Here is a 12,642-nt window from a genome sequence, read left to right on the forward strand (position 1 = left end):
GAGACAGATCCCGGGGTAAACCGGGATTCTTCCCAGTCCCGGCACAGCCGCGGGACAGATCCATGGAAGAACCGAATTCCAATGAAATTATCCCAATTCCAGTGGAAATTATCCCGATTAACTCAGATTCCCTATTTTCCCAGCCCTGAACTTCCCAGCTCCTGGCCCGGATGCTCATCTGGGATATTCCTCAGCACAATCCCGGAATTATTGGGGCTGGAAGGGCTTTACATCCCATCCCATTCCCCCTCTTTCCGTGGGGGGATTCCAGGGGGAGGATGATCCCTAAAAAATCCAGGAATATTCATCCCCCAGCCCTTCCCACCCCTCAGTTCCAATGGAAATTATCCCAATTCCAATGAAATTATCCCAGTTTAGATCAGATTCCCACGAGGAGCTAGCCCTGAACATCCCAGCTCCTGGCCTGGATATCCATCTAGGATATTCCTTAGCACAATCCCGGAATGATTTGGAGTTGAAGGGCTTTAAATCCCACCCCATTCCCCGTTTTTCCATGGGGGAATGGCAGCGTGGAGACGACCCCTATAAATCCCAGGGACTCCATCCCCACGGAGGGAAGCCGGGGTTGGAAAAGGGAAGCCCGAGAGGGATGGAAAGAAGGAACATCCAGCTGAGCTCTGCTGCTGCTCGCTAATTGCTTGTGGCTTCCAGAATCTGGGGCAGCAGTTTGGGCTGGAAAATGAATATTTAGCTGGGTGTTCATAACCGATGCAAACCCCGCGTGGGCGGGAACAGCTTCTGACGGGCTCCGGAGCGGCCCGGGGGGACAAAACCAGCTCCGAGCTCCCTTCAGCAGCCACTGCTCCCCAGCTTCCCTTTGAAAATTAGCAGGGGGAAAAAAGGAGAGTTCTGCTCTTGCCTCAGGGCTGGGAAAGCGGGAGCAGGCAGGGATTTTCCCTAGAGAGCAGAAGGAGAAGGTGAAATGCACCCCAGGGATGCGGCCAGGTCCCAAAATGCCGCAAATCCGCGTTGGGGATCCCAGGCTGGGGTCAGGGAGGTGAGGAGGGACCGGGAGCTGGGGACAGCTGGGGGAGCTCCTTGCCCAGGGCTGGGGCCAGCTGCCCTCCCTCCCTCGCTGTCCCTCCCTCCCTGTCCATCCATTTCTGTCTATCTCTGTCCATCCTACCCTGTCCATCCCTCCCTCCCTGTCCATCTCTGTCCATCCCTCGCTGTCCCTCCCTCACTATCCATCCCTGTCCCCCGCTGTTCCTCCCTCCCCCGGATCACTTTCAGAGGTCTCACGGGTCCAGCCCAGCCGCCCCCTCGCTCCCATCGCCATCCCAGCCCCGCGAGGAGGAGGAGGGCGGCAGGGCCGGGGGAAGGAGCAGCAGCGGCCGCGAGGGCTCCGCGGGGCACTCCCGGGGCAGCTCCCGGTGCCGGTGCCGGTGCCCATGGCCGGGGAGATGCCGGGGGAGCCCCGCACGCTGCGGCTGCAGCACGGGAACCGCATCGAGGCCCTGTGCGTGCTGGGCGGCCACGTCCGCGCCGACGTCTTCGGGTGAGAGGGACCCCAAAACTTCCCTTCCTCCTCCTCCTCCACCTTCCCTCCCGCTTTTCCTTCTGCAAATTCTCGCTACTCATTTTTCCTCCTACAAATCCCTGCTCCTGGTTTCTCCTCCTGCTTTCCCAAACCCCACAGCTGCTGCGTAGCCACAACCACACCCACACCGATGTCCATGGTGAGAGGGACCCCCACAAAAACTCCTTTCCTCCTCCTTCACCTTTCTGCTCACCTTTCAACCCTGTTTTTCCCTCTGGGAATCCCTCCTCCTTGTTTTTCCTTCTGCAAATCCCTGCTCCTCATTTTCCCTTCTGAGAATCCCTGCTCCTCTTTTTTCCTCCTGTTTTCCCAAACCCCACAGCTGCTGGGCAGGCACATCCACACCAATGTCCATAGGTGAGAGGGACCCTAAAAATTTCCTTTCCTCCTCCACCTTTCTCCTTGCTTTCCCCCCATTTTTCCCTCTGGAAATCCCTGCTCCTCCTTTTTCCTTCTGTTTTCCCAAACCCTACAGCTGCTGGGCAGCCACACTGATGTCCACAGATGAGTGAGACCCCCAAAACTTCCTTTCCTCCTCCACCTTCACCTTCCTCCTCATCTTTCCCTCCTGTTTATCCCTCTGGGAAACCCTGCTCTTCATTTTCCCTCTGGTTTCCCAAACTCCACAGCCCCGACACTGTTTTAATGCAATTTGTGGGCAAACCCCTTCCCAGACATTGCAGAGCTGCATGAATCCCTGGAAAGCTTTGAACACCCCTGTATTTACCCCAGACCAGGGTGGGTCCGACCCGCTGGGCTCAGCAGATCCAGGGACACCTCGGGGAGGTGAGGAGAGCAGAGGGATGAGCAGGAGCCCGGGAAGGGACTGCAAAGTAAGGGAAGAACACAAAACCTCTTGACTAAAACCTTGGGAAAGTGAGAAGTCCCCACAGCGCCAACCCCACTTCCCTAAAACAAACCCAATGCTGAACTTCGGGATAAAAGGGAAAAAGGAGGTGAAAAACATCCCAGGCTCAATTCTGGTCAGTGCTGCTGTTGCAAATCCCAGCCTCGATATTCAAGCCAAGCAGCACAGCTCCAGCTCCCCTGGCACCTCTCCAGGCCAAATCCCTTCCCAGTGGGATCCCCAGATCCAAGGAACCAGGAAACCAAACGAGTTTTTCCATGTGTAATTAAAAGCAATTGAAGGATTTAAGGAACACCCAGGCAGGAGCAAAGGAGCACTCGGATTTCCTCCCCCCCTCGCCAAGGGTGCGGGTTTGGTGGGACTGGCGGCATCTGAGAAACCTGATCAAAGCGAGGTCTCGGGTGTCGGGGCAAAGAGCCCAAAAATAATAACCTGGACAGGCAGGGAAATTTGGGAAAAGGAGCCAGGAGAGGGGAAGAGCAAGGGCACATCGGACTGGGAGCAGGGCAGCACTGACAGCTTTGGGACTGGATAAAATGCCCCAAAAATGAGAGCTTCCCATGGAAAAGCCTCTCGGGGGGATGGCCACTGTGTTTTGAGGAACCGTTAAAACACCATGCTGGAAAATGAACAGGGATTTCTCCATGGAATTTACCATGGAAACGCCTCTCGGGGGGATGGCCACAGTGTTTTGAGGAACCGTTAAACACCATGCTGGAAAATGAACAGGGATTTCTCCATGGAAGTGCGAGCCCAGGTTGGTCTGGATTACTACAGATCCTTACCCAAAGCGATGGCTGCAAACCCTCATGAGGCTAAGCCAGGCCTAAACCCGGGTAAATTCCAGTTCCCAGGCAGGAGCAGGGCAGAAGGTGCCAGCAGTGAGTATGGAGACTTACAGATCCTTACCCAAAGCGATTAGCTCATAAGGCTAAGCCAGGCCTAAACCCGGGTAAATTCCAGTTCCCAGGCAGGAGCAGGGCAGAAGGTGCCAGCAGTGAGCATGGAGACGCTGGCATGCCCGCTCTTGGCCGCACTCAGGGCAGTGGAATGAATCCCGGTGGGAACGCCGCACTGACCCTGCACATCCCTGAGAATTCCCGGTGTTTCTGACAGGGCGGCCCCCGCCGGGGCCGTGGCCTTTGGCGTGAAGCACACGGAGGGGGTCAGCGTGGATGTGCTGTTCCGCGGCCGCGCCGAGCCCGAGGCCGTGTCCGGCGCTGGCGCGCGGTGGCCGCTGGACGAGGGGACGGTGCTGAGGTTCAGCATGAGCCGGGCCAGCTCCGAGGTCAACGACAACAAGGTGAGGAGCGGGATCCCGGGAGCAGGACCTCCACGGAGGGAGGACATCCTGCCCCAGTGTGGGGTTCGGGTTTGCAGGTCACCGTCAGCTTTTACGCAGAGGGAGGGAAGCCCATCAACCAAGCCGGAGTGTTCCTCACTGGTGTCGGTGAGTCGAGAGCTCCAGGAGTCCACACCCATCCCCTCATGCCTGGAGCAGGGGCAGGGATGGGGACAGCAAACCCAGGTCTGCTGGCTCTGGGGGTCTGGCACCCGATCCCCTCACTGTGCCTGGGGATGAGGCGGCTCTGTCCCCGCAGGGATCTCCCTGGACGTGGACGCGGATCGGGATGGAGTGGTGGAAAAGAACAGCCCCAATAAGGTACCCAGCCTCCCCCACACCGAAAATCCACAGGCTCGGCGGGTCCCGAGCCCACTGAACCCCAGGGTTCCTCTAGGCGAGCTGGGCCTGGGGACCAGAGGGACACGGGGCCATCCTGCTGGTCAGCTGTGACAAGGAGTTCCCCTTCATCCCGCCCTCCGACTGCGACAGCGAGCAAGTGTTCAACAGGGAAGGTAACGGCTTCCCAAATGCCCTGTCCCCAAAATCCCCATTGTCCCCTCTCTGTGACCTTTCCTGAGAAGGACCCAGCCCAAGACCCAGCCTAGGAACCAGCTGCTCCCCACCAGCTGCTGAGCAAGCTTCCCACATGGGAATTTCTGTGGAATTAACGCCGCGCCAACCCACTGGAGCCAGGCAGGGCACGGCGGCTGGCACGGGGGAGGGCTGAGGTTCCAGGGCTGGCACGGCGCGGGCCGGGGATGCTCCACGCAGGTGAGAGGAGCACGGGGTGAGGCACGAGGCTGGCAGCCAGGAATCCACCCACCCGTTCCTGGAAAACACAACCCACGCGGAGCCAGGCCCGGCGGCGCTCCGAGGTCACGGCCCAGCCGTGCCAGGGAGGGCAGGGAGAAGGGACAGGAAAAGGGCATTTGAGTCACAGCCCATGAGGCACCAGCTCTGGTTTGCCAGGGTGCCCGGGCTGGTGGCGAGGCAAGAGCAGGTGTCTCAGGAAGGAGATCCAAACCCCAGGAGGGAACATGGAGAACCCCACCTGATTTGCTTCGTTTGCTCCCAGATTTGCTGGACATGGCTCAGATGGTGCTGAGGACAGAGGGGCCCCAGCGCCTGCCCCGGGGCTATGAAATCGTCCTCTCCATTTCTGTCAGTGACGCCGACAAAGTTGGGGTCTTCCATGTGCAGAGTAAGGCCTTCCTCACCTCCTGCTCTGCCTCTTCCTCCTCTGCCCCTTCCTCTCCCCCTTCATCCTGTTCCCCTTTCTCCTTTCTCTCTTCTTCCTCTTTCTCCTCTTCCCCTTCCATCTCTCCCCCTTCCTTTTCTGCCCCTTCCTCCTCTTCCTGTTCTTCCTCTGCCCCATCTTCCTTTTCTCCTTTTCTCCTTTTCTCCTTTTCCCCTTCTTCCTCTTCCCCTCTGCCTCTTCCTCTTCCTTCCTTTCCTCCTCTTCCTTTTCCTCCTTTTCCCCTGATTCATCTTCCTTCTCCTCCCCCCAATGATTTTGAGGCCCCACAAGTCCTTTCCTTCCCATCTCTGACCTTGTCCTCTCCACGCTTCTCAGACCATGCCCCCAACATCCCTTCCCCATTTTCTCCCCATTCCCCCCTCCCCATTTTCCCCTCTTTTCCGTCCTGTGAAAAACTCTGGAGATGGACAAGCAGAGGAAGCGGGACACAAAGCCACGCAGCAAAGGGGTGGCAGCAAGTAGCCCGGTGTGGTTTTAAGAAAAGGAGGATTTAAACATACATAACATTTTTTTGGCCAGAATCCTGAGGAAAGAGGTGGGAATCCCAAGGAAAGAGGTGGGAATCCCAAGGAAAGAGGTGGGAATCCCAAGGAAAGAGGTGGGAATCCTGAGAAAAGAGGCAGGAATCCCAAGGAAACAAACAGGCAGGAATCCTGAGAAAACAGGAGTGAATCCCGAGGAAACAGGCGGGAATCTTGAGGAAACAGGCGGGAATCCCAATAAAACTGGGGATTTCCTGTTCCCTGCAGATCCCTTCTTCGGACAGCGCTATGTGCAGGTGCTGGGCTGCAGGAAGCTGTTCCATGCCGTTCCCTACCCCGGTGGGAATGCTGAGCTCCACTTCTTCGTGGAGGGGCTGTGCTTTCCCAGTGAGACCTTCTCCGGGCTGGTATCCATCCACGTCAGCCTCCTGGAGCCACTGGCTGAGGTCGGGAATGCCCAGGAACTCTGGGAACTCTCAGGAATGGGGCAGATGGGAGGCTGCACCCAGCAGATCGGGACGGTGCCAGAATGGAGAGCGATCCCATTAACCAATCCCAAAACTGGCCTCAGGGGAGGGTGTCTGGGGGGAATGGTGTGGGGAATGTCCCTGATTTGTGCTTGGCTCCCTCAGGGCATCCCCCGCTCACCAATCTTCACGGACACCGTGGTGTTCCGGGTGGCACCGTGGATCATGACTCCCAACACCCTGGCCCCGGTGAACCTCTTGGTGTGCAGGTACAGGTGGTGCTTCCCCAGCCCCGCCGGCCCTGGGGCCAGGCTGGGAACAGGGAATTTCCATCCTTTCCACCCTTTCCTCCAGCATGAAGGACAACTACCTGTTCACCAAGGAGATCCAGAGCCTGGTGGCCAAGGCCGGCTGCAAGCTGAAGGTTTGCTTCGGCTACATCAACCGTGGAGACCGCTGGATGCAGGTAGGGGGGCTCCAAAAACCTGGAAAACCCTTCCCTGCCAGTGCCCCAGGTGGGATTTCCTCCCTTCCTCAGGATGAGATCAAGCTCGGCTACACCCAGGCTCCCCACAAGAGCTTCCCAGTGGTGCTGGATTCCCCTCGGGAGAGAGGGATGGAGCAACTCCCTGTCAAGGAGCTGCTGGTGAGAGCAGGTTCCCTGTGTTCCCTGTGTTCCCTGTGGAGCAGCTCCCGGGGTCATGCCCAGCCCACGTTCAGATTTCCCAAATCCTCCCTGCCCTTGGCTCCGTGCATGGAATTGCCTGGAAAATGAGAGCAGAGCAGCTCCGGGTGGAGATTCCTTCCCACCCAGCTCCACCCTCACCCCCTCATCCCTCATCCAGCCTCACCCAATCTCAGCCCTCTGGGAAACCTCTGGCCCAGGGGGAAAGGAGGAGCCGGCACCTCTGGGATGAAAGGGGAGCCAAGCTCTGGGATGGGATTTCTCCTCCTTGAGCATCCCAGGACAGAGGGTCAGTTTACTTCCTTAAAGGAGAACAGGATGCAGCCAGCCACCTTTGAACATCCTTGTGGGCTCCTTGGCTGAGGAAAAGGACCAGGGCAATCCTGGGATGGGGCATTTTGGGAGAGCCCAGCATGGAAAAAAGCTGGATTGGGCAATTCCTTGGAGATACCCCACGGGGGAAGGGCGGGACACCCCAGGCAGCCATGGAGTTGCTGTCCCCAACTCCCAGCCGGGTGCTGGAGCAGCCTCAGCCCCAGCAGGAACAGGAGATGAGAACAAATCCAATATTTTGTCCCTTTGCGGAAGGCTGGGGGCTTTGGGGAGCACTGAAATCCATCATTTCTCATGCCTGGCTTGGGAACATCCAGTCCCAGCCAGCAAATCCGCCGGGTGGCCGCATGGATCTGCCCTCTTTAGGAATTGCTCTGCCTTGTATTTAGGGCAGCAATTTCAGCCTTGGGAGCTGCTAACGCATTATCCTCCAATTTCTGCTTTGAAGCTGCCCTAATCCCCAGCCCGACCTTTCCAATCTCATTTTCCAGCTAGGAATACTTAGCCCGATGCCATGGGCACAGGTCAAGTCCTGGGCCCTTGGAAACCCATGCCAGGGAAAAAGGAGACGGGAGGGAATTATCCCCTCAAAATCAGTGTGGAACTGATAGGACTTGGATGTGACCCGCAAACCTGGGATGAACCAGAGCCCTGACAGTTGAAACCAGGCAGGCTCCATGGTTTTATTAAACTGAAATTAGTCAGGAGCAGGTGGTTGGTGCTCAGGCCCTCCCTCAGCACCCAGAGAAAAAGGGATCTGATCCTGGCCATCCCCCAAAAATGCACCCCAAAACTGCACAGGAAGCCTCTGGGAAAGCTGTGCTCCCTCTACCCCAGCGTCTCCAAACAGCCTTGGTTTAAAAAGAGAATTTCTGTGTGGAAGCACCCCAGCTCTCCCTGCTCACTTTTCCTGACCTGTATATTTGGGTTATCCCCATGGAAACCCAGCCCTGATAAGTGACTGGGATTTAACTCAAACCTCACGGACACCTGATCTCCTCCCAGGGGCTGCCGTGTGCTCCAGGCCTGCATGGACTCCAACCAGAGAGCGGGCAAAGTGGAATTTTGGTGATTTTGGTCCCAGTTTTGCCATTTTTAACGCTCCCTCGGGCTTTGGCACACAGAGCCCAGCACTAATTACCCCTGCACACACAGCTCCTCCAATCCCAGATATGGTAAATCCTGGAAATCAGGCCTTAAGTGGGATTTAAGTGCCATGCAGCCCTTGGGGTGGCTCTTAGCCCAGGGCAGAGTCACCCTCAGGGGCTGGAGTTCACTTCCCTCCCAGAGCCAGCCAGGAACGTGGCTCAGGGCTGCTTAATTAGCTTAATGTGGGCACTTAAACCTTGGCTTAATGTGGACACTTAAACCTTGGCTTAATGCGTACATTTAAACCTTCCTAGAGAGAACAGAGGAGATCTGGCCTGGCTTAATGTAGACACTTAAAACTTGGCTGGGGAGAACAGAGGAGATCTGGTCCTGGTTAATGTGAGCACTTAAACCTTGGCTTAATGTGGACATTAAAACCTTGGGTAGAGAGAACAGAGATCTGGTCTTGCTTAATGTGGACACTTAAACCTTAGTTTAATGTGGACACTTAAACCTTGGCTTAATGTGGACATTTAAACCTTGGCTGTGGGATGAGAGGAGATCTGGTCCCAGCACCAGGCGTGGGCTCTGCTCCCAGGTTGACCCAATTATTCCTGCAGCTCCATGACCCTGAGACCTTTCTCCTGTCCCCTTTCCTGTCCCCTCGCTGTCGCTGTCCTCACCCACCCTGCAGGAAGATAACACCGCGGTGGCAGCGGGCACTCAGGGCATTTCCTTTTTCACAGGGCCCCAATTTCGGCTACGTGCACAAGGAGCCTCTCTTCGAGGCCGTGGCCAGCCTGGACTCCTTCGGGAACGTGGAGGTCAGCCCGCCTGTGTCCATGGCTGGCAAGGAGTATCCCTTGGGAAGGATCCTCATCGGCAGCAGCTTCCCCACGTAAGAGACGGGGAAACACAGATTTGGGAAAAACCTGGATTTGGGAGCAGGTCCTCAACAGGTGCCCTGAAACACCACCAAAATCGGGGTAATTGGGTCAGTCAGACATTGCCTGCACAGGGTGGGGACTCCCAGCTCCTCCACCTCAGAGGCAATTTATATCTGAGGGTCCAGGCAGATGTTGATGGGAATACCCCCCCAGTCTGAGTGTCCAGGCAGACGTTGATGGGAATACCCCCCAGTCCAAGAATCCAGGCAGATGTTGATGGGAATTCTCCCCCAGATCCGCGGGCCGCAGGATGACCAGGCTGGTGCGGGATTTCCTCTACGCCCAGCGCGTCCAGGCCCCCGTGGAGCTCTACTCTGACTGGCTGGCCGTGGGCAACATCAACGAGTTTGTCAACTTTGTCCCAGCCTCTGACAAAAAGGTACCCCCAGACCCCCCGTGCTGCCCCAGGGTTCCTCCTCCAGGACACCGATCCCCCTGGGAAAAGCCCAGAGCTCCCTCCTTTGGCACCCCAGCCAGTGTTTCCTTGGGTTTCATTCCCCACCCCAAAATGAGGGATCTGAGCACAAAAAAAGGGATTTGCTGGGCTATTAATGAACGCAAATAGAAGGCAAAAGGTGCTACAAAGGTATCCAAGAAAATCCAGCCTTAACATTCCTGGGGGTCTGCAGCGGTTCAGCATCTCCCAGAGGTTTTCAGAACATTTCTCTTCCCTCTCTTGTGGCTTTTCCTGCTTCTGACATGGATTTTTCCCTCAGGGAAACCAAGCCTTGACCACGATGGTTCAAAAAAACAAAAGGAATATTTATGCCCACATGTTTTCAGATTATTTCTCTTCCCTCTATCATCGTTTTCCCTGCTTCTGACACGGGTTTTTTCCTCAGGAAAACCAAGCCTTGACCAGGATGGCTCAAAAAAAAAGGAATATTTATGCCCACATGTTCTCAGATCGTTTCTCTTCAGTCTATCATTGCTTTGGCTGCTTCTCACATAAATTTTCCACTCAGGCAAACTGAGCCTTGACCTGAATGGCTCAAAAATAGAATATTTAGGCACATAAACCCTCCACAGGTTAAACGAGGCACTAGATGACAGCAAAGACTCCAGATTTTAAGAGTTTCAGCTTGGGATTTTGCAGACGTGAGTCCTGGGGCGCTGCAGGGCTGCAGCTGACCCGGCCGTGTTCCCGCAGCGATTCCGGATGCTGCTGGCCAGCCCGGCCGCCTGCTACCGGCTCTTCCGTGAGAAGCAGAAGGAGGGTCAGGGAGAAGCCACCATGTTCAAAGGCAAGGGGACAGCGCTCAGTGGCGCAGCCGGGGCCACGCGGGGACATTTCCCCGCTGGGTGTCCTTCAGCGAGATGCCTGCTCGCCGCCCCCGGCCTCCTCCAGCCCTATTTCGGGAAAATGAGTGGGATGGGAGGGATAAGGGTCTCTGCGTGGAGGGGATGTTTGCTGCCAGGGATGGAGCCTCTGGAAATGCCAGCAGAGCTCCAGCACGGAGCAGGACAACTGGAAGCTCTCATGTCCCCCCAGATTAGAACCAGGTTTCCCTTTCATTGTGGTTTTGATCCCTGATGGGTTTGGGAGAAGGTCTCTGTATCTCCAAGGATATGGAGCTCCAGCATGGAGCAGTTCAACTGGTAGCTCTCCTGTGCATTGGAGCTGGGTTTTTCCATTTCATTGTGGTTTTGATCTGTGGCAGGGTTGGGAGAAGGTCTCCAAACTGTGTTTTTTCCATTTTGCTGTGATTTTGATCCATGGCGGGGTTGGGAGAAGGTCTCTGTATCCAAGGGTTCCTCTGGTGGGAGCCCGGGTGTCCCCAGACCAGGGGTGACCCCATGGAGAGGAACGCTCTAGAGAAATCCACTGGATCCCTATGGGCAGGAGAATGGATGACAGGACTTTTCCAAGGCTGTTTCCAATGAGCAGAGGTAGCTCTCCTGTCCATATTGGAGCTGGGTTTTTCCATTTCATTGTGGTTTTGATCTGTGGCAGGGTTGGGAGAAGGTCTCCAAACTGTGTTTTTTCCATTTTGCTGTGATTTTGATCCATGGCGGGGTTGGGAGAAGGTCTCTGTATCCAAGGGTTCCTCTGGTGGGAGCCCGGGTGTCCCCAGACCAGGGGTGACCCCATGGAGAGGAACGCTCTAGAGAAATCCACTGGATCCCTATGGGCAGGAGAATGGATGACAGGACTTTTCCAAGGCTGTTTCCAATGAGCAGAGACTTCTTCCCTTCAGCTTCCCAAACTTTCATCCCAGCCTCAGGAAATTGGGATTTTGGGGTTTAGGGCTTTTTTTTTTTGGCTTTTTTGGGCTTTCTCCATCTCTATACCCTACCTCAAGCCAGGCTCCTGCCAGCACTGCTTCGTTTTGAGGGTGTTTTTTGTGTTTAGGGTACTCGGGGACAGATACCAAGCGCGTCACCATCAACAAGGTGCTGTCCAACGACGTCCTGGCGCAGCAGAACCAGTACGTGCAGGTAATCCCCACACTCTGGGTCACAGCCCCCATTTCTGGCAGGGACCACCCAGCGTGGCACAAGCCCCACAGGGAGTGGTGGAATTTGGTCCCCTCTCTGCTCTGCTCCATCCCCTGCAGCGCTGCATTGACTGGAACAGGGATATCCTCAAGAAGGAGCTGGGCTTGCTGGAGGAGGACATCATCGACCTGCCGGCCCTCTTCAAGCTGGACAAGCAGGGAAAAGCCATTCCCTACTTCCCCAACACGGTAATGGGGGGTTCCCATTCTTGGCTCCTCCCCAAAAAAAAGCTGCGCCAGCCAGGATGAGTCCCCAAAGTTTTCCTGAAAAAGCAGCTGTCTAGAAAAGGGAAATATCTCCAGGATAAACATAGGTTTAACACAGCTTGGTGGCTTTGGTGTTCTGAGGCAAAACCCTTTCAAAGCAGTGAAATTGCAAGCTGAGAGGCATATTTTCCCCAAAGTTTTCCCAAAAAACCCCTCTAGCTGTCTAGCAAAAGGAAATATATCCAGGCAGGGATGGATAAACATAGGTCTAACACAGCTTGGTGGCTTTGTGGTGCTTGCAGTGGGGTTTTTAGAAAAAGTGGTGAAATTGCAAGGGGTGAGGCATGTTTTAATGATAAAAAGGGGGAAATTCTGTTGGGTTTGGAATCCTGAGAAAGGGTAGCTGCAAAAAGTGGTACTGAGGAGGGTGAAGGAGGGTGATCAGTGTCATTCCTTTGGCTTCATCCGTCCCAACACTGCTAGTGTCAGCCTGCAGGTCACCATGATCATCCTGGCCAGGGACCTAGGGGCATCCCCAAGCCCTTCAGTGTAACCCATTCTGATGCCAACATCCCCTGGTGTCACCCCACAGGTCACCATGATCGTGCTGGCCAGGGACCTGGGCATCCCCAAGCCGTTTGGCCCGGTGGCAGGTGGCGAGTGCTGCTTGGAGCAGCGGATCCGCGCGCTGCTGGAGCCGCTGGGGCTGTGCTGCCGCTTCCTGGAGGACGTGGCCTCCTACCACGGCAGCCTCGGCGAGGTGCGCTGCGGCACCAACGTCCAGCGCCGGCCCTTTGCCTTCCAGTGGTGGCACTTCACACCATAGCCAGGCCTCTTCTTCATCCTCTTCCTCCTCTTCCTCCTCCTCCCTCCACCTTTGCCCCCAGCGTGTGTTGCTTGTG

The 12,642-nt window shown here is 56.0% G+C and overlaps 1 protein-coding gene across 2 annotated transcripts; it reads left to right on the forward strand.

The window, feature by feature from the left end:
• The first annotated feature begins 1,349 nt into the window (after positions 1 to 1,349).
• Positions 1,350 to 12,642, forward strand: LOC121344020 (protein-arginine deiminase type-2-like). 2 transcript variants are annotated; one of them, XM_041419671.1, is made up of 16 exons: positions 1,350 to 1,519; positions 3,546 to 3,732; positions 3,810 to 3,879; positions 4,031 to 4,092; positions 4,169 to 4,286; positions 4,850 to 4,975; positions 5,782 to 6,035; positions 6,147 to 6,250; positions 6,336 to 6,447; positions 6,520 to 6,627; positions 8,835 to 8,986; positions 9,270 to 9,414; positions 10,186 to 10,279; positions 11,389 to 11,474; positions 11,594 to 11,722; positions 12,333 to 12,642. In XM_041419671.1, exons 1-16 carry the CDS (start codon positions 1,413 to 1,415, stop codon positions 12,564 to 12,566), a joined length of 2,088 nt encoding a protein of 695 aa, XP_041275605.1. In that variant the 5' UTR covers positions 1,350 to 1,412; the 3' UTR covers positions 12,567 to 12,642. The 2 variants fall into 2 exon arrangements, with proteins under 2 accessions (XP_041275605.1, XP_041275606.1); XM_041419672.1 differs by having other exon boundaries at positions 5,782 to 5,960.

Source organism: Onychostruthus taczanowskii, unplaced genomic scaffold (assembly GCF_017590055.1).
Source record: "Onychostruthus taczanowskii isolate IOZ18803 unplaced genomic scaffold, ASM1759005v1 scaffold61, whole genome shotgun sequence".
In the NCBI taxonomy this organism is placed as follows: domain Eukaryota; kingdom Metazoa; phylum Chordata; class Aves; order Passeriformes; family Passeridae; genus Onychostruthus; species Onychostruthus taczanowskii.